General features: G+C 32.7%; 2 protein-coding genes, 4 long non-coding RNA genes and 1 pseudogene across 6 annotated transcripts; 1 reads left to right on the forward strand and 6 right to left on the reverse strand.

Moving 5' to 3' along the window:
- Window positions 1–498: 498 nt before the first annotated feature.
- Window positions 499–2,306, reverse strand: LOC130954554 (uncharacterized). Its single transcript, XR_009076347.1, has 4 exons — window positions 2,048–2,306; window positions 1,688–1,924; window positions 688–771; window positions 499–581 (listed from the first exon to the last, which is right to left on the reverse strand). It is a non-coding gene; the product is annotated as an uncharacterized LOC130954554 (long non-coding RNA).
- A 62-nt stretch (window positions 2,307–2,368) lies between these two features.
- LOC130954556 (uncharacterized) lies at window positions 2,369–3,368 on the reverse strand. Its single transcript, XR_009076350.1, has 3 exons — window positions 3,342–3,368; window positions 2,461–2,592; window positions 2,369–2,391 (listed from the first exon to the last, which is right to left on the reverse strand). It is a non-coding gene; the product is annotated as an uncharacterized LOC130954556 (long non-coding RNA).
- A 47-nt stretch (window positions 3,369–3,415) lies between these two features.
- Window positions 3,416–3,997, reverse strand: LOC130954552 (30S ribosomal protein S13, chloroplastic-like). Its single transcript, XM_057881316.1, has 3 exons — window positions 3,893–3,997; window positions 3,599–3,823; window positions 3,416–3,519 (listed from the first exon to the last, which is right to left on the reverse strand). The coding sequence occupies exons 1-3, from the start codon at window positions 3,995–3,997 to the stop codon at window positions 3,460–3,462; spliced, it is 390 nt and encodes a 129-aa protein (XP_057737299.1). The 3' UTR covers window positions 3,416–3,459.
- A 381-nt stretch (window positions 3,998–4,378) lies between these two features.
- LOC130956816 (30S ribosomal protein S13, chloroplastic-like) lies at window positions 4,379–5,429 on the reverse strand (annotated as a pseudogene).
- Window positions 5,430–5,528: 99 nt separating this feature from the next.
- Window positions 5,529–6,306, reverse strand: LOC130954555 (uncharacterized). Its single transcript, XR_009076349.1, has 4 exons — window positions 6,115–6,306; window positions 5,975–6,015; window positions 5,691–5,826; window positions 5,529–5,619 (listed from the first exon to the last, which is right to left on the reverse strand). It is a non-coding gene; the product is annotated as an uncharacterized LOC130954555 (long non-coding RNA).
- Window positions 6,307–11,077: 4,771 nt separating this feature from the next.
- On the forward strand, window positions 11,078–14,451 carry LOC130956420 (malate synthase, glyoxysomal-like). The gene is made up of 4 exons (XM_057883459.1): window positions 11,078–11,640; window positions 12,462–12,787; window positions 12,882–13,212; window positions 13,750–14,451. The coding sequence occupies exons 1-4, from the start codon at window positions 11,251–11,253 to the stop codon at window positions 14,404–14,406; spliced, it is 1,704 nt and encodes a 567-aa protein (XP_057739442.1). The 5' UTR covers window positions 11,078–11,250; the 3' UTR covers window positions 14,407–14,451.
- Window positions 14,452–19,779: 5,328 nt separating this feature from the next.
- Window positions 19,780–22,949, reverse strand: LOC130957941 (uncharacterized). The gene is made up of 4 exons (XR_009077304.1): window positions 22,846–22,949; window positions 22,015–22,051; window positions 21,058–21,200; window positions 19,780–20,475 (listed from the first exon to the last, which is right to left on the reverse strand). It is a non-coding gene; the product is annotated as an uncharacterized LOC130957941 (long non-coding RNA).
- Window positions 22,950–26,231: the final 3,282 nt, after the last annotated feature.

Raw genomic sequence — 26,231 nt, forward strand, 5'->3', positions numbered from 1 at the left:
TATAAGAGATAAATAGCTCCAATCTGAAGCAAATGGTGAAAAAAAAGACAGAACAACAACACTTATTAATTATAGTGTTCAACACCCAAGTAAACAGAAGGAAAAAAAGATTCAGACAAGGAAAAAAGAAATAAATAAAAGAGAGAAACAAAATATGTATTTAGAAGTAAATAATCAAGAAGATAAAATACCATAAAATAAGAAAACCAGAAAAAAATATATATTGCCACTCAGGTTATATCACTATGGACATAATGACAAATTACTTTTTTATTATGTCTTTGCATGAATTTATAACAAAAATAAATGATATTAATCAATATGGCAACAAAATGCTTGAGAAAAAAGCAAGATGTTGATGAATCTTGATAATCTTGTGTTTTGACCACAATGTATAAGACAACAAAAAAAAGTACGATGTGATCTTTCAAATATAGAAGGGTACCTGATCAGCAGAGAAAATGGCCCAAGCTAAGGGGCTTGTTGAAGAGAACACTTTTCCCCTAACCAAACTCACAACACAACGGAGTCCTTGAATCAAAGAGTATCCAGCAGCCAAACCATTAGCAACTACCAAGAATCTGCAAAGTTTTTTAATCCATCAAAAACTAATGAATTTGGACAACAAAACATGCAACACTTTTATTGCTAGAAATTAACATAGAACATAGATAAATAGATACTTACACCAAAGCCTTAACATCAGTGAATTTAGCTTCCTTCTCAAAGGAGAAAAACACCTTCACTTGTGAATCAGTTCCATAAGAACAGCTGCAACAACTCCAAGACCAAGAATCATAAACCTTAACACCAACTCAGCTATCTTGATCCTCTTATCCAACAATTTCAGGTTTGTGCTATGGTACATTGGAGCTGTTCCAAGACTAACACCTACACCCAAATAGCTCATTTTCTCTAGACACTAACAATGCAAAAGAAAACAATGGATATGAACACCAACCACTAAATTCTTCACCACTTAAATAGACACGGGTTTTAGTTCAACACCCAAGAAAACAGAAGGAAAAAAAGATTCAGACAAGGAAAAAAGGAATAAATAAAAGAGAAAAACAAAATATGTATTTAGAAAGTAAATGATCAAGAAGATAAAATACCATAAAAATCAGAAAACCAGAAAAAAAAACAATAAACCAGTGAATACAATTGCATCCTATAAATACACTGACTTATTTTTACACACCTATAAACTTATTCAACAAAACTATCAAAATAGCTATAATAACTAACTTCTTTATCCATTATTAGAAGCCGAAGAAAAGCATGTTCTTCATTCTCCTCCCTATGATCAATTAAACTCCTCATTCCGATGATTCTAAGTGTTATCTTCTAACATTCCTTCCAGGGGTGAGATTAGAGAGGAGCTTTTTTGAATCAGTTGACACTAAGCATAGTTCATTTGTTTCATCTATCACACAAGCAGCAATACAAACAAAACCACCCAATTTTCAGAAGGAAATCAGAAGGGAACGGATAAACAGGACCAAAAACAATTACTGTTACTGGAACACAACATCTTATATCGAAACAAAAAATCCAATTTTCAAAATAGAATCAGAAAAGAACGCCCAAACAGGGACAAAAACAAATCTTGTTAATTGAAAGGAAACTTGAGTATCAAAGTAAACAAATATCAAAGAATCTGAAATAAGTCATAACCACTACATACCTACATCACAGGAAATTCGGACTGAACAGTGAAACACGTCACATGATGGAAGGGGACAGAGAAAGGACAGGGCCGCCGTAAAAATTCCCACCTAACTTGTTGTTTCCCAAGATAAGAGAGCGGCAGAGTGACATGAAGCCTAGGCTGATTTCCTCTTGAGAACTACCACCGATCTTTAAATGAATCTGACAAATCAGACCAAAAAAAATTTGTTCCCAGCATCCTTTTCCATGAACCCTAATCGCACATGTAGCTATATCAATAAGGGTTAGGAAAAGAAAGAAACCTGAAACACCAAGATATCATAGTCAAAAAGAGATCCAAGATGGGGAAGAACTGGGAATGGAGATTGAAGCTTACCGAATGAATGGATTGATGAGAGTAAGGCTTGTCAGTCAGTATCCACGCATCTACTGCTCTCAACTCTGTTCTTGCTTCTTCATCTTGATTCAATCCGTATTCTATAAAAATACTCTAACCAAATCGCCTTCAATGACGTATTTGGAGACTTCATCTCTAAGAGTGATGAGATCCTCTTCGCTGAGATCCTTAGTGACCTTGTTGTCCATGCTTATATCGCAGAGAATCTTGCGAGCTCTGCTCCTTCCGATTCCATGGATGTACTGTAGAGAGAACTCAATTTTCTTGTTGTTCGGAATCTCCACTCCGCCAACTCGAGCTCACTCTATGCTTAACTCTCTCACCTGAGCACACAAACTCAAAAGTAAACAAACAAATTTCAGAAATGTAAGGTAGAGTTTGTTTTATGTTACCTTGGGAGGGTTGAGAACAGGGAAATAGACGGCTCTGGAAAGAGGTCTAGGGTTTGAGATTAGGGCGAGAGAGGGAGCTATAGGCATCGCTAGCGTTTGTGCCATGCTCGAGTTGTTCTTCTTCTTTCTCTGCTGCTAAATAGAAGTAAGAGATAAATAGAAATTAAAACCAAAAAAGCAAAATTGTCTCAACACAACTCCTCATTCCAATGTATTATATTAACATAACAACCCATAAAAGAAGCAAAAACTTTAGCATATAAAATATTAGAGCCACTAAATATATATCAGAAACCAATCTTTAACTTCAAAAAAGCTAAAAGCTTTTTCTCTTTCTACAATCAACCGGTTCTTCTCATTTCACTTATTCTAAAATATGCATTATCTCAAAAAAAAAAAACATTACTAAACCACAAAAAAAGAACAAATTAAATATAATTTATATAAATATAAGCAAGAAGAAAAATAAGTCCGGCAAGCTTCAGCTTTATATGAGGAAATTCAAATTATTAGCCTTATTAGCTTCTCTAATAAGCACCCAACCCCAATCTGGTTCAACAAAATACTATCTTAATTAGGAATATGAAAGCTAATAGAATTTAATTAAGCATAAAGCAGAGTTTGTTACACACAGAAAGCATATATATAAGAGGAAATAGGAAATGTAAAAGCATATATACTCCTACTACTGCATGTGGACAGTACTCTTAATGTGAAACAGATGAAAACACATAATCGGTGGCGTTCTGAATTAAGTAATTTCCACACAGAAATTAAAATTTCACTAATTAATCAAGATCCATATTATGTATAGTTATGAGCAGTGAAATTAAGTAAAGGTGATATTGGGTCAGAGAGAGGGAGAATGAAGAGGTACGAACCAGGGATCGCTGGAATATTCGAAGAGCCTGCCTTTGGTAGAGAAGATGATGAGTGCGACTTCGGCAACACATAGCACTGATATTTCGTTTGCCTTCTTCAGCAAACTTACCTATCTACCTATCCTCTGTAACATTGAATCTCCTTCAATCTCCTTATATTCAGCGCATTAAACCTCCTCTGAGAAAATCAATAAACACATCAATAAATTAAACTTTCTTCTTAATTAATTGAATGGTTTAAGCGAAAGGAAACTAACCAAATCGCCTTCAATGACGTATTTGGAGACTTCATCTCTAAGAGTGATGAGATCCTCTTCGCTGAGATCCTTAGTGACCTTGTTGTCCATGCTTATATCGCAGAGAATCTTGCGAGCTCTGCTCCTTCTGATTCCATGGATGTACTGTAGCGAGAACTCAATTCTCTTGTTGTTCAGAATCTCCACTCTGCCAACTCGAGCGCACTCTATGCTTAACTCTCTCACCTGAGCACAAAAATTCGAAAGTAAACAAACAAATTTCAGAAATGTAAGGTAGAGTTTGTTTTATGTTACCTTGGGAGGGTTGAGAACAGGGAAATAGAAAGCTCTGGAAAGAGGTCTGGAGTTTGAGATTAGGGCGAGAGAGGGAGCTATAGGCATCGCTAGCGTTTGTGCCATGCTTGAGTTGTTCTTCTTCTTTCTCTGCTGCTAAATAGAAGAGATAAATAGAAATTAAAACCAAAAGAAGCAAAATTGTCTCAACACAACTCCTCGTTCCAATGTATTATATTAACATAACAACCCATAAAAGAAGCAAAAACTTTAGCATATAAAATATTAGAACCACTAAATATATATCAGAAACCAATCTTTAACTTCAAAAAAAGCTAAAAGCTTTTTCTCTTTCTACAATCAACCGGTTCTTCTCATTTCACTCCTTCTAAAATATGCATCATCTCAAAAAAAAAAAACATTACTAAACCACAAAAAAAAGAACAAATTAAATATAATTTATATAAATATAAGCAAGAAGAAAAATAAGTCCGGCAAGCTTCAGCTCTATATGAGGAAATTCAAATTATTAGCCTTATTAGCTTCTCTAATAAGCACCCAACCCCAATCTGGTTCAACAAAATACTATCTTAATTAGGAATGTGAAAGCTAATCAAATTTAATTAAGCATAAAGCAGAGTTTGTTACCCACAGAAAGCATATATAAGAGGAAATAGGAAATGTAAAAGCATATATACTCCTACTACTGATATTTCGTTTGCCTTCAATCTCCATATATTCAGCACATTAAACCTCCTCTGAGAAAATCAATAAACACATCAATAAATTAAACTTTCTTCTTAATTAATTGAATGGTTTAAGCGAAAAGAAACTAACCAAATCGCTTTCAATGACGTATTTGGAGACTTCATCTCAGAGTGATGAGATCCTCTTCGCTGAGATCCTTAGTAACCTTGTTGTCCATGCTTATATCGCAGAGAATCTTGCGATCTCTGCTCCTTCCGATTCCATGGATGTACTGTAGCGAGAACTCAATTCTCTTGTTGTTCGGAATCTCCACTCCGCCAACTCGAGCGAATTCTATGCTTAACTCTCTCACCTGAGCACACAAATTCGAAGAAAAATATAAGCAATAAGAAAAATTATTTATAAATCTAATTTATATAAATATAAGCAAGAAGAAAAATTATTTAACTTAATTTTCTTGTAGACGTTCTGAACTCATTTCTGTTTCCCTAACTGCGATGCAATCTCAGATCAAAATCTAGCTGGATACTCAATTAATCTCTTATCAATTTCACTCTTATCAAACAAATCCTAATAGACTATTTTGTCTTGCAATCTATATATCCATATGGAAGGTTGTAATTCTGTACCGGTGGCGTAAGTACTGAAGGCAACTCCATGTAGCATATGAACCCATTGAGACTCCAATGACATAGAACTGTGGTCCTAACTCTAACTGATCAGCAGATATATGCCTAGTTCATCTATTAGTTCCTGTATATATGTATATATACACGTTGAGTAACCTTATTCAGCATATGAATATCGTAATTGTATAGTACTACTATTCTGTTTAAGTTGAAAGGGAATGAGTAATTGTACTTGAGGTGCGAGAAAGTTCATCTCTTTGGAGCTTCCAAAACCATGGACAATAATGATCTTGTACTTTGCCACATCCTTAGAAACCCCCCTCAAGATAAGCCAGGTGCCTCCCATCTGAGTTTAATTCTTGGTGAAATCATAGCAAAATCATCTTGGTTTGGAGAAACAACCTTAGTCCCCTGAAACAAAAACCCAACAACATATATAATATTGAAACCATTAAGAATGAACAAATCTTATCAGTGTTTACCTGACAGAAACCTCTGCAGAGTTGTTTTGTCTGAGATTGTGATGGTTTCTTATCACTGAACAATAGTTTAAGGTGATGTCCGAATCTTTTCATCTGTTCTTGATGACTTAGTAGATCCAAGCTATGCTTTTTATTTCTGTGTGCACATCAAATATGAATGGAATGAAAACTGAATTTCGTTCATTTCGTTTGTTTAAATCAGAGAAAATCAAACAAAAAGCAATCGGATCGTGGAATTCATGAATTGTTGCGATATGATGAAGGAAAAGGAACAAAAAGTAGACCTTTTGACAACGAAGAGGGATCCCTCGACGTCCTTGCGGCTCTGCAAACGGTAATCGCAGAAAGAAGAGAGAGAAAGCGTTAGAGAGAGAGAGATAGAGAATGGAATAGATGAAACGAAGGAGATTATAAAGGAACGAACCCATTGGGAGAGGTCGATGTTGAACTCGTAGAAGGTGACGTGTGCAGCGGTGATGAGGATTTCCTCGACGAAGGGATCGATGCGCTGAAGATCAGTGAGGTTGAGGAGCTTGGTGCTGTGCTGGTCGAGATTGGGATGAGCTTCCCGTTCTGAGACATTATGGAACCGCAAACACAAACCCTAGAATTTTGCGGGTTGGGTTTTGGCTTTTGATGTGTTCTATGCCTGAGAGTGAAAATGGAAAAGGGGGCAGGGTTTAGGGTTTGAAACAGCGGGTTCTGCTGGCTTTTACCGGGAAGAATGAGATCCATAGAGAAATTGATACACTGACACGATGAAGGAAGGAGGAGAGACAGAGAGTGAGAAGCTTAGAAGGGAGAGAGAAGGAGCAACGCAGAAACAGAGAGAATAGAATAACCTTTACCTTTAACAATCTATTCTTCATTATTTTATTTCAAAATAACATGAGGGCGACACCTGGCTTCATGAGCCACGGCAATTATACAAGTAGTAGATATATATAGTTCAAACTTAAATAGAATCCATATAAGATTAACTTGCTCTGTTAATTGCGAAATAAAAAATCATTGTGTTCCAATTCTTCAGCTTCTCAGTGGATGAGTACTAACAGTTGATAAATCCAAAAAATTTTGTTAGTGACAATAAAATATGTATAGTATGTTAACAATTTTATAATAAAAATATTATATATATATATAATTAATTATTAAATTATTTATTATATATTAATATATTTTTAATATATATTTTATATTTTATATTTTATACAAGTAATTTTTTGTGTATATATAATATAGTTGTTATAATTATATTTGATTATTATAAAATATGATTAATGTTTAAAATATTTAATTAATAAATTAAAACAGTAAAATAATAATTTAAATAATAATATATAATTTAAAATTTAAATTTTAAATTTTATATTTTAAAAAATTAAATATTTTTTAGTAATACAATTGAAATATTATTAAATAATTATTTAAAAATTTGTCTCACATATAATTCATTTTTAATAATATTTATAGTTAAAGAATTCTTTTAATTAATGTATATTATAAAAACAACTAAAGCTAATTTAAAAAAATACCGATAAATAAATAATATTTTTTGAATTAATTTTTAATAAAAAATATTAATTTCATTCAAATTTAAAAATTAATTATTATAATATATATTTAATATGAAATTCTCTCACTATTAAATATTAAAATAAAATTAAATAAAAAATTATTATAGAATTAAATTTATTAATTTAATAAAAACAAATAAATATTATCATAATGTATTACTGAAGAAAATTTCAAATTGTACTTTCCCCCACAAATAGAACCGTCCCTGACTGCTAACACTAGCAGACGATGTGATCAAGTTCTTGCGTGCTTTTACTAAAAACTAAAAAGGGACGATAGCGACTATAAATAGTGCGACCTTTGTAAGTATTTTCCAAAATACTTCGTTTGCCAAATTTTTTATTTGAGTGAGAATAGTCGCCGGAGCTTGAAAAAAAATTTGAAAGAGCAAAAAATTTTAATAAAAAATTATATAATAATATTTATATTAAAATAAAATTTATAAATATAATTATTTTATTTTAAAATTTATTATTAACATGTAAAATTATATATAATTAAAATTAACAAAAAATAATTTTGATCTTTGATTAATAAAAAAATTTGTTTAGGTTAATAAGTCAATTTAATTTTAAATAAAAAATTAATTTAAAAAAATCAGTTTGTACATAAAAAAAATTAGTTTTTGCACATAAATTTTTATTTAAAAAATTAATATTTTATCTAAAAATAGAATTTTTTAAAATTAATTTTTTATTTAAATTATATAAAATTAATTATAATTTATAAATTATTTTTTAATATTTTAAAAAATTAATTTTATTTTTGATAATATTTATCTCTCAAAAATTTTAAGATGACTTATTTTTATTATTATTTTTATTACAAATTAAATAATATAATACAACAAAACAAAGTCTTAAATTTTTAATAAAATAAAAATATCAAAATTTATTAATGTAAACAATGTTATACTATAATGCATTAAATTTGTAAAATTGATTTAAAAATAAAATAATAAGTTTTTATTAATAACTGATATTACTATCATTTATATTATAATTTTTATTATTTTAATAATAAAAAATACATAAAACCATATGAAAAATTAAATATAATTTAGTGTTAATTTTATAATAATATTTAATTTATAAAATTAATTTAAAAATATGTTATTTGTTATTGATTTAAAAATATGTCATTTATTATATTAAATAGAGAAAATAAAAAATTTAAAAAAATAATAAAAATAGACATAAAACTCAAATACATAAATTAAAAGTATATTAATTTAATTAAATAAACTAATTTTATTTTTTTAAATAAAATTATTAATAAATTTACAAAAATTTTGGAGGGTCATGACTCCTTTTACTTACACAAAGTTCCGCCGCTGAGTGAGAGGGAGAGTAGAGCAGCCGAAGAGATATGAAAGAGAGGAGAAGAAGAGTAATAAAAAAAATGTCGCATAATAATAATATTAAATTATTAATAGACTAAATAACGACATGGACATATACATTGTGGATTATCTAAGTAAGCATGTTGCCAGGTTGATAGTTTATAATTTTTTTATTTTCTTAATTATGAAAATTAATTTTTTATATTTATTTTTGTTTAAGTTAGTATAAATATAAACTTGCATTGTTTATGGATGTTAGTATTAATTTTTAGCGGTCAAGATGATTAAGATTTAAATTTAACATGTATTTATTTAGATTAAGGGATAAGTTTGTTTAAATTAGTATAGATATACACTTAATGTATGTTAGCTTTAATTTTTAGTTGTAAAAGATGATACCGATTTAAATTTAAAATTTACTTATTTAAATTAGTGGAATGAAAAATAAATTAATAAAAGTTATTTAGTATACATTTATTTAGTTTTTTTAATTTATTTTCTTAAAATTAGACTTATTAATTTTATTACGAGTGTGTATATATTATATTATTATCAAGGAAAGCGGAATTTATATACTGTTTTCCCGGACAACAACAGCAAAATTTGAAAGAGAATTATGCGCTATTTTTATTGTTAGCACCAACGCAAACATTATAAATTCTGTTTTTATTTTTTGTGCCAGCGAACTTATAACTAATATTTAAAACAGTAAAATTATATAATCGATTATTTGAGTAAATAATTAATTTATTTTATTTAGATAAAAATTTATAAAATAATCATATTTTATCTTCTCAAATAAAAAAATTAAAAAGATTTAATTTCTACAAAACAACGAACAAATTAAGTGATTAATATTTTTTTAAATTTATATTGCATTGAGATAATATTTAGTTAATTTTTATTTTTTATTAAAATATTAGTCTTTAGTATTTTTTTTAAAAATACTACTAATAGAACTTGTTGCTGATTATTGGATAAATAAATTGTCAAATAATCAATGAATATTTCATATTATTCTAACGACTATATTCTAATAAAGTTTATAGCTTTCTATTTTTTTTAAACAAATACTCGTACAAAATAATACTATATACCTAAATCTTTTTATTTATTAAATTTAATTAAATTAATTTAATATAATAAAATTTAATTATGATTAATATTATTTCAAAACTTAGTATTTAATTTAGTTAAATTTAGTTCATAAAAAAAATTTAAATACATAATATTACTCCTACATAAATATAGGAAATAGTAATGCTTTTAGAAGACACAAATTTTGATATACATCAGGTTGATATTCATTCTGTCAAATTTTGGTATAATTTTTATTCATTACTTAAATATTATTTTCACCATTAAATCAAATATTAAAAAATAATAATCGCCTTATTTATCAAATTCATTAAATCAAATATTAATAAAAATATTTTTTTATAAAATATACAAATAGACTAAAAAATTTAGATATAAAATAATATAAATAATATGTCTTAATATAGTAATTTTTAATATTTTTAAAATTGTAAAAAATATACAAATTAGACCATTTAAAAAATATACAAATTGGACCGTTTAATTTGTGTTTAAAAAATTAAAAAATTTGGAATATACAAATCGGACCGTCTAATTTCTATACCTCAATTTTCAAAATTTTTTTAACACAAATTAGACGGTCCAATTTTTGTACTTATACCAATCAAATTAGACAGTCTAAATTTCTGTACTTTTAATAATATTAAACTACTCTTCTATACTAGCCCATGACAACAATAAAGAAGTCTTGTGGTCCACAAATTCGGCCCAACAGAATACATAAATTCAGTTCTAATTTTAGTTTTTATTATTTTATCTTATATTATCTTTATGTTATCTTCTCTTTTTATCTTATCTTTACTTTTATCTTTCATAGGACAATACTTTATATATATTTAGTTTTACCTTCGTAGTTTACAATACTACACTTCAATTCAATTCAAATTTATCAACAATCAATAAAAGTTTGCATCTTTTCTTTTCCTATTTTTTCACAATTTTTTCAAACAAATCAGACGATTCAATTTCTACCTTTTTAATTATACAGTTCTATATTTAAAAATGACACTCCAATAATTTACATTTTAAAAAAATTTCATTACCATTTCAATATCAAAAACAAAAAAATGTATACAAATACAAACAACACATTCTATTAAAATAAATAAATAAAAAATAAATCATTCAAATATATATTGGTACAAAGCTAATTATCAGCATGGGGTATCTGAAGAGATTGCATGACTATATTTGCTCAAGGGATGAAGTCTATCATGGGATAAGAGTGTGGTGTTGTTGAATTTTGTGCCCTCATTGAGAAGTGTGATAGGTTACGCCATTGATGATGTGGGTGACATTTGTCTTGTAGAACTAAAAGATTTGAGATAATTCATTTCCTATTTTGTATCGGTTTGTACGATGACTCTGATTGTTTTCGTAACATTACCTATCCAACTTGCTCCCGTTTCTCTATTGGCTCTATAAATTCTAACTAGCCCTTCCCCTCAAGACACATTCCATATTTTCATACAAGAACCAATACTATTACTATAGGCACGTAGAAGGGGAAACAAAGGTTAATAAAACAAAAAAAGGAAAGGGATGGATACTGGAACCTATGGATATCCCAAACAAGGAGTGAAAAAGATTGATCCGTCCTATGATGTTCCAGAAGAAGTGGACATTCGGGGAAGATATGATGAGGAGTTTGCAAAAATCCTCACAAAGGATGCTCTGAAGTTTGTTGCTGAGTTGCAACGTGAGTTCAGGAGCCATATAAGGTATGCTCTGGAGTGCAGAAAAGAGGCAAAGAGGAGGTACAATGAAGGGGCTCTGCCGGGGTTCGATCCGGCGACGAGGTACATAAGGGAAGGGGAGTGGGTGTGTGCACCGGTTCCACCGGCTGTGGCTGATAGGAAGGTAGAGATCACAGGACCTGTGGAGAGGAAGATGGTTATCAATGCTCTCAACTCTGGAGCTAAAGTCTTTATGGTTAGTACTAATTACCAACACATCTTTATGCGCATTTGCAGTGTTTTACGATGGGGTATCCATTTTACATGGAATAAAATGTGTCGACTCATTCATTATTTACTATTGGATTGGATTTCAGTAGAGTCTATATTCTATTCATTGAAAGATAATGGATAAGTCAACAATATTGTATATCTAAAATGAATGAATTAGTGAAGAAATTAAGTAAATGATAAAATGAGAGATAAATCAATAATCATCATTGAATTTGTAATTCTTATCATGTAAACTCTATTATCTTAATTTAAAACTGATTAATATTTCACTTTATTATTTTATTAATTCTCTCCCTTTGAGGAGTTTGATCCAAAATCAATATATCAAACATTTATTTAGTACTTCCTTTTAAAAAAAAAAAACACTATACTATACGTAAATTGTATAATCGTCACTCCACGCATGCTCTTACAAAAAAGAATTTTTTTTTACCAGTACACTTGATTTTTAGATATTTTAGGAGTTATGAAGATGAGCCAGGATAATGATTAAGAGGAGATATTCCTATCTTATAAGAGATGTGAAGTGATAGAAACTAACAACTTTTGTGATTTGTAATTATCAATTAATCATTATTAGTATTTTTAATAGTGTGAAAATTTATATAATAATATAAAATTATTTTTTTTTTTATTAAATAATGATTAAATTTTAATAAATGTGCTCGTCCCTAGACTTTCTCATAAGAGATTGTGTTTATGTTGGGGTGATGTTCAAATAACATTTCAGATTTGGAACCAAAACAATGAAAAGTTGCTGTTTGTTAAAATTTCGATTTGTAGGCTGATTTTGAAGATGCACTCTCACCAAGCTGGGAGAATCTTATGAGGGGTCAAGTGAACTTGAAGGATGCAGTGGCTGGGACTATAACCTTCAACGACAAAGCCAGGAACAAGGTTTACAAGCTCAACGATCAGACAGCTAAGCTTTTTGTCAGACCAAGAGGTTGGCACCTACTCGAGGCCCATATTTTCATTGATGGTGAACCAGCAACCGGTTGCCTTGTTGATTTCGGCCTCTACTTTTACCACAATCATGCACCGTTCCGCCAGACTCAGGGTGCAGGCTTTGGCCCTTTCTTCTATCTTCCAAAAATGGAGCACTCAAGGTAAAGAACAAAGCTAGCTCTAGCTGAAAGCTAGAGATTTTATGTTTAGAAGTTTATATAGAATACAATCAAACAAGTAATTTGTGATTGACAGGGAAGCTAAGATATGGAATAATGTGTTTGAGAGGGCAGAGAAGATGGCAGGCATAGAAAGGGGAAGCATACGGGCCACTGTTCTGATTGAAACACTTCCTGCTGTGTTTCAAATGAACGAAATTCTGCATGAGCTGAGGGACCACTCCGTTGGTCTCAACTGTGGCCGTTGGGATTACATTTTCAGTTATGTCAAGACCTTCCAAGCTCACCCGGATCGGCTGCTCCCGGACAGGGTTCTTGTTGGCATGACTCAGCACTTCATGAAGAGCTACTCTGACCTTCTCATCCGGACGTGTCATAGGCGTGGCGTGCATGCTATGGGAGGCATGGTATGTATATGTGATAAATTTGGGAGAAAATGGTAATGTCACTCTTTTTCTATAATGTCACTCCATACATACTTTTGCATTGTATGTTTGCATGAATTTGTAGAAAAAATGAAGGAATAAAAATAGAAATGACAATATCCATTCTCTGAATTTGGTTCACTACAAGAATAAGTTCTCTAATGTCAAAATTGCATATGGCTTTAACAAACATGTTTTCATTGCTTGGACAGGAAAATAAGATGATGGCATTGAAATCAAAGTATAACATGTTAAGTTCACATGAAATTTTGAAGCTGACCAGAGTTTACTACTATGCAGCATTCTTAATTTCTAGTGGTAGTTCTAACTTTTAAGTGAAGGGTATATGGACTATATAATTTAGATGCTAACTGACTAGTATCAAATTGAACATTAAGGATAACAATCACAAGGCTAGATTGAAAATTTAGCTGAAACTGTTTAAACCAAATTGAGGCAAGCCATACATGAAGGTGGTTTTTTGTTGAAAATGTTTCTTAAGTTTATATTCTTTACCAGGCAGCTCAAATTCCAATTAGAGATGATCCAGCTGCTAATGAGGCAGCACTGGAACTGGTAAGGAAGGACAAACTAAGAGAAGTAAAGGCAGGGCACGACGGAACATGGGCAGCACACCCCGGTCTGATACCAGCCTGCGTGGAGGTTTTTAACAACAACATGGGCAATGCTCCTAATCAGATCAAGGACGCGAAGCGCGATGATGCTGCAAGCATAACTGAAGAAGACCTCTTGCAAATACCTAGAGGTGTACGTACAATGGATGGTCTCCGCTTGAATACACGTGTCGGTATTCAGTATGTGGCGGCATGGCTCACTGGATCTGGTTCAGTTCCTCTTTACAACCTCATGGAAGATGCTGCCACTGCTAAGATTAGCAGGGTGCAGAAATGGCAGTGGATCAAGTATGGAGTGGAGTTGGATGGGGATGGACTCGGAGTAAGAGTGAGCAAGGAGCTCTTCAGCCGAGTGGTTGAGGAAGAGATGGCTAGGATTGAAAGTGAGGTGGGAAAAGATAAATTCAAGAAGGGAATGTATAAGGAGGCTTGCAAGATCTTCAAAAGGCAGTGCACTGCTCCAACACTGGATGATTTTCTGACCCTGGATGCCTACAATTACATAGTCATACAACACCCCAAGGGACCAGCAAAGCTTTGAATTTTGAAATGCTTCATTATGTCTAATAGTTTGCTGTTAGTTTGGATGGTGTCTTATATTCTTATGTAAGACGTTAATTCAGTCTTTATATTTTCATTATATTTATGTACACAAGAAACCGGCTCCACCTAGTGGGATAAGGTTTTGTTGTTTTATCATGTACACAAGAAAAGGAGGAGAAGGGAAAGTTGAGGTGTTGCTATTTTAAATAAAGATGGAACATTGCTATCTGCTTGAGCAGAAACTAAACCCCGTAACCAAGATTAGTTATGAGTCTCACCATATCAGTCTTCTGCAACCTAGTTTTAGAACGATAACTCCAAGATTTTCTTCCTCGTGGATTCAGTAAGGGGATAGGAGCAAGTCATGAGCCAATATAATGGTTAGCTAAAATTTTCATCAATTAGATAGGAGTTGGTTCAAAACTTACACCCAATCAAAAGCCAACCCAAAAATAGAAGCTTCTGGATAAGATTCTACAGCTTCAATAACAGCATGTTCATGCATTTTCTAAATCAATTATTCTTCATATACAAGTTATTTACACATACAAGTCATTTACATTCACGCGACCTGCCAAGTTCTTCTCCTCCTCCTCCTTCTTCTTCTTCTCTTTACACTTCGTCATCTTCTTCTTCTTCTCTTTTTTTTTCTCTTTTGTTATAGTCATCTTCTTCTTTTTACACCTCTTCCTCCTCCTCCTCCTCCTTTTTTCGTTGGACTTTTTTATTCTTATTCATTTTTCTCCTTCTCGTCCATCATCTTCATCATCATGATCATCATTGTTATAGCATCGTCGTCGTCTTATATGTATCGTCGTTATCGTTATTGTTATCGTTATCGTAGAAATTTTGCTATATTAATAACGTTGCCTGATCCAAAATTTTTGCCATAAAATTTTCTCAATTTGTGTAGTTACAGCAAATTTCAGGGTAAAACTAAGATATTTAGGTGTATTTAAGAATTTTCGATGAATTTGTACTGATAAATTCTGCATAATTCGAAACTCTTCTTCTTCCTCCTCCTCGTCTTCTAATGCTTCTTTTTTTTATCATCATCACCATCTTCTTCCTTTTTTTTCTTATTCATCTTTCTTTTCTTGTTTTACATTTTCAACTTTCTTCTTGTTTTACTCTTTCTTAATAAGAATAAAAGAAAAAAAATCAAATAAAAAAGAAGAAACACATAATGCTGCAAAATTACTTGGAAGAGGATGAACCTACATTCATTCAACTAAAAGAAAAACAGAAATAAGGAAAAAAAGAAGAAAAAAATACAGCATTAGAGAAAATATTTTTGTGTAGTTGCAGTAAATTTCGCGGTAAAACTAAGATATTTAGGTGTATTGTTTAAAAATTTTCGGTGGATTTGTACTGATAAATTCTGCATAATTCAAAACTCTTCCTCTTTCTCCTCTTCATCTTCTTCTGCTTCTTGTTCATCTTTTCCTTCTTATTTTACCTTCTAAAAAATATATAGAGTACTGCATAATCAATAGAAAGAGGAGGAAAAAAGTGCAGCAACAAAGTGTTACATACCCTGGGGAGAGAGAGAGAGAGAGAGAGAGAGAGAGAGAGAGAGAGAGAGAGAATGCTGAGTCAGTAGCCAAGGCAGCTTAAAAAGGAAAGAAAATAATCCCTTTACCTTATCATTAATCTAGAAGAAGCAATAAAGAAAAGAGAGGAATAATAAGGCAGGAGAAATGTGTAATCATATGAGTTGAATGCTAATTATGATAATTAATTTAGGGAATGCAATAAAAGAAGGAGCTGATTAGGTGAGAGGTAGGGAAAGATTTGGAAAGGTCTAGGCTAGGAGAGAAGAGAACTCTCGAAATTCTTCTATTATCTTTTACTATTCTATTGTATTTCTGTATTTCTATTAAAATAAATACCAGTGTAACAAATGGTATCAGAGCACCGATCTTAGGTGTTCTATGCATGGTTTCCAAGCGAGCTGCCATGAAGTCGAGGTTGGAAATTTTGGAGAAGCAAATGGAGGAGATGAGGGAGGCCAGAATCGTTCATTGGAAACTCAAAACCGATCATTTGAACTCTTATCCACCAACCTACTAAGACAGGTGAGGAAAATGCTTTCACAACAACACCATGACCAGGGAAGAAACGTGGCTGAAGGGAGAAACAAGGGAGATGGAGAAGGTTCAGAAGGCAGAGGTGGCGGCAATAATGAAGGTGAAACAGAACAGAGGAGATTTGAGCCTACCAGAAAGTTTGACATTCCCATCTTCTCGGGAGATGATGTAAATGGCTGGCTGGTGAGATGGAAAGGTATTTTCGTATCACCCAGGTGGCTCTGGCAAAAAGAATGGACTTTGTCACTCTTGCTTTGGAGGGAGAGGATCTCGCATGGATGGAGTGGTGGGAAGAATACACACCATTTTAGACATGGAGACGATTCAAAGAGGACTTATTGAAATGTTTTTAACCTGGAGCTGCTCTCAACCCCATGGCTCTGTTACTAGAGGTGAAACAGGTGGAGGACGTTGCTTAGTATAAGCAAGAGTTTAAGTCTGTAGTTCGAACGCAGAGAAACCTGGGAACAGAGGCTCTCATGTGCATCTTTGCAAATAGACTCAAAAAGAAAATTCAAGCAGAGTTGGAGGTGGCTCAGTTTGATAATTTGCTAGCTTAATTGGATAGAGCCACGTCTATTGAATGGCGAAATCAACCATGGAAGGAGACCGGGGTTGACCCTAACGGCAAGAGGGTGGAGGGGTTGCCAAATGGGAGTAGGTCAGGCAAATCTGGTACGGTGGGAGCTAGATTTGGATTTTTCAAAAATCCTAGTTTGGCGAAGTACAACACCCATAACGACAGAAGCGAATCGATGGGCAAAACTCACAGATTAATGAAAAATAGACTGGACAAAAAAATATCTAACCCAACATAAAAATCTGCCCGTTCCATCAAAACTCACAGATTAAGCGGTACGAGTTAGACAAATATTCTAAATTTAGCAGTATTAAATTTTTAACCTTACTCATCCTTTTTGACAAATTACAAAGATTGGATCGGTAAATTTTGGCCCATTTGCCACCCCTTTTGGTGACAATCTAAACATTGATACATCACATAGCCATTGTAGTAATCAGCGAGGCATTAGAGTGTTTCTCAATAATTACGAGATCCACACAAAAAACGTTCTAATATAAAGAGAATTCTTTTCTTTTTTTTTTTTTGGACAATGCCATGATGGGCTAGAAGAGAATTCTTTGTGAAGCATTTCTTTTCATTTTTTTGTTTGAAGTACTTCTTCTCCGAAACGACCTATTCGGATTTTGGCCTTGTTATGAAAACCCAAACCTTAAATATCTTTGGGCCTTAATATTAATTTATTGCATCAGGGCTTAGTAGTAACTCTTTTATCAGGAACTGGTTGAGTGTAAGCCCAAAAGAACAAAAACATGTGTCTGTCCCATCAAATGCAGTAATCATGAATAATTTAGAAGTTAGAACTATGACCAGGAAAAGAACCAAACGTTAGATTTTGTGTTCTTAAAGAAGAGGCTTTTTTCTTAATCCATGATAAATATTGAACCTCAATTACCATTCTACTTCTACATTTCTACCAACTTCTTTTGTTCATTAATCAGTATCGACTTTACAGGAACCTTTTTAAAGTATGGACTAACTGCATAACAAAAATACAGCTGAATCATCATCTATTCTGGTAGCGATATAAGTGTTTTGGCAGCATGACGCATGCTATACCAGATATTATTATTATTCCAATAAACTAAAGGAAAATATATATATTTACTCTATTACTACAATAGATTCAAATATTAAAATTAATATTATCTGAATAAAAAGATATAATAAAAAAACATATCAGAAAGCCTTATCAGAATCTATTATTGCAATCTATAGTAACACACTAAGACGGCTAAGGACACTAGTGCCCATTCCCAAAATAATTATAGAGTACACACACATATATATATATATATATATATATATATATATATATATATATATATATATATATATATATACTAGCAGAAGACCCGTGCATTGCACGGGTTGAAAATTTCGGTTCTTCTCAATGTTTTTGGATTGTCACTTTTTAAGTTAATAAAAAGTACTTTTGTTGTTTAATTCTTAACTAAATGTAACAGATTTGTTTACTCTATCACTACTCAATACATAAGTATTTTTTCCTAACTCTTCATAGTTGCATAAGTATCGTTACTTTTCAAAACATTAATTTTGATGAGCACGTCTTAGAATTGGCTATAGAAATCCTGTCTCATAGAACATTGTATCTTGTTCAACTTCATAAATTATGCAACAACAAATACAACTTAAAAATATAAACAACACAATTAAGAAGATAAACATAAATAAGAACAAAAACCAATATAATTTATGTATATAAAAAGAATTCTTTCATCGCATTAAAATTTAAGGAAGGGAGCAATTGAAATTGAACCGTATAAGATTTTATAGGGTTTTTCACGTATTACAACAAAAATATATTATTATTCAAATGCATAAAATTAAATCTTCTAACATTGAGATAAATAAGAGTCAAAATTGAGAAAAATCATCAGTAATCAAAAGAGTAAAAATTGCTTTAGTTTCATACTTGAACCTAAACAAATAATATCAAGTTTAAAAAAAATTTCATACACATACGCAAGTCGCAAATTTATTGACCTAAGATCTCAAATGCAAGTAATTATCCTAACACAATAAGAATAGAGTTATTATTATAAAATATATAGTTAAACATATTCTACAGCAAATCAACTATTCATAAGTAAACTGTTCGAATTGAATCACAAGAGCCTGAAAAATATGATAAGTGAACGAAGTTATTAATCCACTCGAAAACAACTTATTAACTAATAATTTGATTATGCGTATAATGTTAATACAACTCCTTGTGTTTTAAAATAACAAATTATATTGTTATGTAGATTCAAACAAATATCTATAAATTAATGTTATTCTAATATACGTTAATAATACATGGTGTCCTAAATTTTTTTTCATGTTAAAAATTTTTATTTATAATTGTGCCATTAATATCACAATTGTGTATTTAGAGAATTGCGTATTTGACTCTCAAATTGACACTCAAATTGACACGAGAGAGAACTAATAAGATCTAAATGTTTTTTAAATTACTTTATCCAATAAAAAAACAATCAATCGAATAGAAAATCATGACTGATTTTGTGGTATACACATATCCTTGTCAACACTTTAAGTATATGCCTTAGTAGGAACACTATCAAAAGAAGATAAACACATGCACCAAAAGAGGAAATTATTAATAATATGATACAACTGATAAGTGTCTTAAAATTAATCCAAAACACAAACATATAGAACAGGCAACATTTCAGAAAACTCACTAACACATAGAAATGATTAGTTTGGTGTCACAATACCAATGCTAAAATGATCAAAGATTAGTGCACATTTCCATTTAATTCCTAACAACAGTTCTTTATAACCTCATGGGTAATACTCATGTTAAACTAAGGTAACAATGAGTATTTATAATCCGAAAAGTAAAAAATAATTTAATAAAGGAACAACTGCCAGCCGGAACATTTATTGCACTGAGAGTTAATATTTTGAAACCCTTTGAAAATCTGAGTGAACTCTATGTCTACCTAAGTACTCACCAGAGGCCCCTGCTGCTACTCGTATAATATCTTCAATAAGTGCAAAGTTCTCCAATATATCAACATGAGCACCACTCTGGGTTCCCCTTCCTTCGAGAAGATTAGCCGGAGCAGCGTCTTCATACTCCCTTACGAACGTTTAGATGCTTGAAGGATTAAAGCGGGTTTTTTCCCGCCAGCCTCTTGCACAAATGAAACCAGCGCTTAAAACAGGAACGGTTTCATCCCAATTGGCATTATAAACTCCATCCTTTAAAAAAGAGTCCTCATCTCCACCAATTGCTGATGTGTCGATCTGAAACGGAATGTAGCATTCCGATTGGAAGGTTGACTTATAAACATAGACTCTTTACGTTGGAATCCCGACCCCATACATAGAGTAAATCTCCATATTTGGAGCATGTGGTAATCTGCAGCAGCAGGACAAAATATAACACAAACCATAAAGAGAAGTAGTATGAATAAACTACGGATTTTAAAAGACAGCAGGATACGACATTATAGAAGATAGCAAAAGCAAGAATCTATCAATGCCCCAAACCAAGGTAATAAAATGATTAATTACGTAGTAGCTATGTGCCAACAATAGTCAAATTCTAGATTGGCAGTCTTCTTGTGTGCAACTTCTACAAAATGTTTACTAAAGTAATTAAGTATAGGATCTCACCTTGTTTCTAAGGGGTTAGACCAATATTTGTAATGCTTGTATTTTGGGTCATCCAAATTATCAGCAATCCCACGAGACAGTTTTCTAATAATAATGTTTATTTAACTCATTTTGTGCACTGTAATAAACTTCATTATTTCTAAATTTATTCCAGAACTTATAGTTATATACTTTAAATACTCAAACTAATTTTAGACATTATACTTATATTATTGCTGTAGCTTTTTCCAACAACAAATTGAAGAAAAGAAAGATCCAATAGAGCAAGGGTCCCAATAAATGAATACATCATAAGAAAACTTAAATAAATCTAATGCCTACTAACCTGTCGAAGCTATTGGATCACCTCACAATTGCCATAATGAAAGCAAAAAGACATCTCCATGACCACAAATCTAGCTTTTCAATTTGACCCATATTCCAATCAGCAATCACTCCCACAAATCATCTCCCTCCCTAAATCCTACCCTAAATCAAGTGTGTATGAGTATTAATAGCTCAATAGTTCAGTGTACATTATAGAAAATTGAGTATTAAAATCAACGGAAAATTACAAAACTCATATTTAAAACACGCAAACCCCAATGGGAAATCAGGAACACAATTGCAAACTCTAATAAAATCACTGCATACTGAAAACGAAGAACCTAACAGAAAATCGAAAAAGAATCTCTCTTCATGAAGACAGAGTTCAGAAAAAGAATCAAAAATTATTCAAAGCTACTATGAATTACATATTAGAAAACCAAATCCAATCTGATGCCTACAATTTCTAGGATATTCAGAGAGCATTTGAAGTGTTTTTATATGGATTGTATATAGATCTTATTATGTGTCTCACTTTCATTTGTGTTTTTTTTCACATGCTTCTGTTCCAATTGCTGCTAGAACCAAAAAATTAGCCAGGTTTTAACTAACAAACCTAAAAGAAGTATGCATCTATGTACAACACAGGTATATTTCTTTAATCTCCAAATAAAAATTAATCAATTAGGAAGTGAAGTAAATAAAGAGTTATCTTTATCTAACCAAAGTAATTAAGTACCTAAAATTAGCTTATTACCATACAATCAAATTAAATATCAATGAAACCCGTTAAACCTTAAAACCCAATGATAGAACAGCACAAGCAATACTAATGAATTAAGTGTTTTGCATCATCCTAATTAAGGCACTTGTTTCCTTTTTACTCTAGGAAGATCAGATACAGATAAAAAATGACAAAAATATGGCCTCATAAAAAGGGATAGTTAAGAATGAAGGCGAAATATATCAAACTTACACTGGGGGCAACAACAGGAAGGCAGAAATTATGCTTCCTGAGCAAGAGAAAAGAAAGTAATTAAGATCAATCATGATATAGTAGATACAATTGAAGTAATTAATTTATAAGAGTACTCCGTACAGAATGGAAGGTAGAAAAAATATTAGAAGTCAAGGCTCTCTGAAACACAAAATAGAGAAAATCCATCATAAAAAAGGGAAGGAATAGCAACTTGCAACAATCCAGGACGAAATCAAGACACAATTTTTCGCACTTCAACTAGGGAAAGCAAAAATAGATCGAAATAACACAATTCTTTAGGGTTTAAAGAATTTTCCACTGTTTTAACACAATAGTTTTTCGAAATTGAAATCATAAAAAGGCATAATACAACAGTTAGAAATATAAGAGATAAATAGCTCCAATCTGAAGTAAATGGTGAAAAAAAAGACAGAACAACAACACTTATTAATTATAGTGTTCAACACCCAAGTAAACAGAAGGAAAAAAAGATTCAGACAAGGAAAAAAGAAATAAATAAAAGAGAGAAACAAAATATGTATTTAGAAGTAAATAATCAAGAAGATAAAATACCATAAAATAAGAAAACCAGAAAAAAAATATATATTGCCACTCAGATTATATCACTATGGACATAATGACAAATTACTTTTTTATTATGTCTTTGCATGAATTTATAACAAAAATAAATGATATTAATCAATATGGCAACAAAATGCTTGAGGAAAAAGCAAGATGTTGATGAATCTTGATAATCTTGTGTTTTGACCACAATATATAAGACAACAAAAAAAAGTATGATGTGATCTTTCAAATATAGAAGGGTACCTGATCAGCAGAGAAAATGGCCCAAGCTAAGGGGCTTGTTGAAGAGAACACTTCCCCTAACCAAACTCACAACACAACGGAGTCCTTGAATCAAAGAGTATCCAGCAGCCAAACTGTAATACCCGGTCTAACCGAAATTAATTAAATAATGAGTTAAGTAAGAGCGAATATGGTTGGAAGATTTGGCAATTGGAATTTGATGATTTCAATATGATATTTGGATTCAGTGAATTTTTCCGAGTCGGAAGACATAGTTTTCTGCGTAAAAGCGCGCAGTGGAATTTTGATCGGCAGTACCGGCTGAGACCTGTCTGGTACTGCAGCTGAGAAAATTGATTATGAGTAAATAAGATTAAGAAATGAGGAATTATGATTAGGGGAGGTAGAAATATTTAAAGTGCGATTTGGAGCGCTAATCTTAAAGGTTTTAGCCCAAAATTGGACCAACGGACAAAAATAAGTGAACTGGGCCTAAGTGGGCCCAAGACCCAACATATATAAACATTAGTTATGAGCATTTCAGCTCATTTTACCCTAAAGAGAAGGGTTGGGGCGCTGAATTAAGAAGAGAGAAGAGAAGAGAGAAAACCTAACTCTCTTTGATCTTCAAATCACCATAACTTGAGCTACGGAGCTTCGATTGACGAGCCGTTTGCGGCCACGCGTCGCTCTTCTCATCCTCTACAATTCTATCTAAGTTTTGTGGTGAGTATTCCATTTATCTCTGCCCAGTTTTCGAAATTCCCCACTGTTACACGTTTTTGGGAAGTTAGTGTTGAAATCTTGTGATTTTGGGTGTTTAGGGATACTCCAACATGGATTCTAAGTGGGTTCTATCCCTAATTCATATGGGCTGAGGTAAGAAGTGCTCAAACCCTTGTGATTTATCATCTTTATGAGCCCTAGGTTGATGTATGTATGTGATATTGGTTATGTTAGTGTATTTGGTGATTTTGATGCACAATTGGGAGGTTGGTATTGCTTGTGGATCTTTGATGAGGCTTGGAGCTAAGGGTGGTGGAGACTTCCATAGAAGAGGCTCAATTGATTTGGCTACAAGAGGTACGGTTTAAGTTTCATTTAAGTACCGTGTGTGTGATGAGAATTCCTAGGCTAGATGCCCCTAGGATTAAGTTTGGATTGTGTAAATGGTTGATGCTAATATGCATAGTTGGTATGTAATGTGAATTGATGATTGGGTTGAGAATTGTGTGGCCTTGTATGCTTGGTGTATTGAAAATTTGAAGTATTGGATAATGAGTATTAATTTGTGGTTTATGCATTTAAATTGTGAAATTGGGCCGGAGGCCGTAAATTTTGGGCCGGAGGCCGGAAAGAGGTAAGGGAGGTAAGTTGATGTGTGCATTGTATGATGACACAAGTGATTGGATGAATTTCATATAATGAATATGCGAATGATTGGGTTGATTGTTGAATAATGAGGTTTGAGGAGTTGAAGGGTGAAATTATGTAGATGAAGTATGTTTGGTTTTGGGTTGAGAAATATTATGTGGTCATATATGTGATTATGATTATTGATGTCTTGATGGTATGGTGATGCATGAGAGGTATATATGTTGTGATATATGCTTGAGGGATGATTAAGGTTGATTTGTGGGTGAAACCACGTGATAGTGATTATGATATTGATTATGTATAATGATGGTTGATTGGAAATAGTATTGTTGGAAATTGAGATGAGGAAGGATGTATGACATGTTATTATGTTTGTAATTTAGCCATTTGCTTGAAATGGGTAAAGATGGTTATATGATGGTTTTGCGATTCGTGGTAAAGTATTAATGTATGAGTTGAGGAGGCTTGATGTTGATTTTGGGTATATTTTGATTGGTTTCAAAAAGGGTTGAAATTGGCATGTTTTGGTTGATTTTGAAAAGAGTTGAAAATGGCTTGTTTTGAAAATGGCATATTGTAGTTTTGTATGAAAATATGGTGTTTGGGCATACTTTGATGGGACATAACTTGGACTACGGATCTCTGTTTTGTACCAAATCTGTTTAGAAATGAAATTGGATCCGGGATGTCCATGCCGTTCGAAGAACGGGTGAAAAACGATTTAAAATGAGGAAGTTATGTCTGTTGGAAGATTGGGGTTTAAATCTGTGAATTCTGCAGTTTTTAACTTTGAAAATTTTTAGCAGAATGACCCCTTGCGCGTGGGCGCACTTGGCGCGTACGCGCCGTTCTTCCGAAAAGTGCCATCCACGCGTGCACGTGATGTGCGCGGGTGCGCCGATTGTGCTGCACCCAATGCCCAGCCATTTTCCAGAGAGTTATGCCAGGACTGTGCCAGTGTTGTGCCTGGGGCACGAGAACACCCGCGCGTACGCGTGGTTGACGCGTGCGCGTCAATTGGCAAGTTTGTAATCCACACGTTAGCGTGCATGACGCTTGCGCGTCGATGAGTTTTTAAGGCCATCCGCGCGTGCGCGTGGAGTGCGCGTACGCGTGGCCCTGCTTTCATGCCAAAGTTGATTTTTGAGTTCTAAGAGCCAAATCTCATACTTTTAAGCCTCCGATCTCACCCCTTATGTATTAAATCATTATGATATGCCTATCAATGAGAAAAGAGTTAGGGGATGTGGTAACTTGCGAGTGAAGCAAGGGGAAAAGTTATGATCAATAATGATCAACGATGAGTATATGAGATATGGAGGATGACGGTGGGAGTACCGTGTATGCCATGAGCCGAAGGGCTATATTTATTGATAAATGACTGGTTCTTGATTGGACCATGAGCCGGATGGCTGAGTTATTGCCGGGTCACGGCAAAGCCATTATTGATTATGGCTGAGAATAATTGCATATATGATTAATGAATGAATGTATTTGTGATACCTGGGTAGTAGTAAGGGTGGTGGTTCGTCCCACTTGCTCCAGGTTAATGTTTGAGATTTGATAACAATGAGGATTGATAATATGAATTGAGATTGAATGAATATATGTTTGAGATACCTGGGCAGTAGCAAGGGTTGTGGCTCGTCCCACTTGCTCCGGGTTAATGTTTAAGATACCTGGGCAGTAGCAAGGGTTGTGGCTCGTCCCACTTGCTCCGGGTAATGGTGAAAAATGTTGAATGTAAGCATGCTTGTGTTTTCTCTCTGGTTGTAAGGGTGACAGGGCACCGATACCCTCTAATGGCGACAGGGCGCAGATACCCTCTAATGGTGACAGGGTACCCTCTAATGGTGACAGGGCACATATTCCCTCTAATGATATTAATACGCAACAGAGAGACTGTGCCCGGGTTAGCTACCGGACACGTCGGGTTGGCTTGATAACCGACAGATGATATCATCAGCCATAGGACAGGCATTCATCATTTGCATATGTTTGAATTGTTTGGGTTTGCCTATTTGTTTTGG

Source organism: Arachis stenosperma, chromosome 10 (assembly GCF_014773155.1).
Source record: "Arachis stenosperma cultivar V10309 chromosome 10, arast.V10309.gnm1.PFL2, whole genome shotgun sequence".
Classification (NCBI taxonomy): Eukaryota; Viridiplantae; Streptophyta; class Magnoliopsida; order Fabales; family Fabaceae; genus Arachis; species Arachis stenosperma.

Coding starts and splice junctions, on each gene's coding strand:
- LOC130954552 (XM_057881316.1), bottom strand. CDS start 3,997: ATGGCACAAACGCTAGCGATGCCTATAGCTCCCTCTCTCGCCCTAATC. Junction 3,824..3,892: donor CTGTTCTCAACCCTCCCAAG/GTAACATAAAAC, acceptor TTTTGTGCTCAG/GTGAGAGAGTTAAGCATAGA. Junction 3,520..3,598: donor ACGTCATTGAAGGCGATTTG/GTTAGTTTCCTT, acceptor TGATTTTCTCAG/AGGAGGTTTAATGCGCTGAA.
- LOC130956420 (XM_057883459.1), top strand. CDS start 11,251: ATGGATACTGGAACCTATGGATATCCCAAACAAGGAGTGAAAAAGATT. Junction 11,641..12,461: donor CTGGAGCTAAAGTCTTTATG/GTTAGTACTAAT, acceptor TTCGATTTGTAG/GCTGATTTTGAAGATGCACT. Junction 13,213..13,749: donor TGCATGCTATGGGAGGCATG/GTATGTATATGT, acceptor ATTCTTTACCAG/GCAGCTCAAATTCCAATTAG.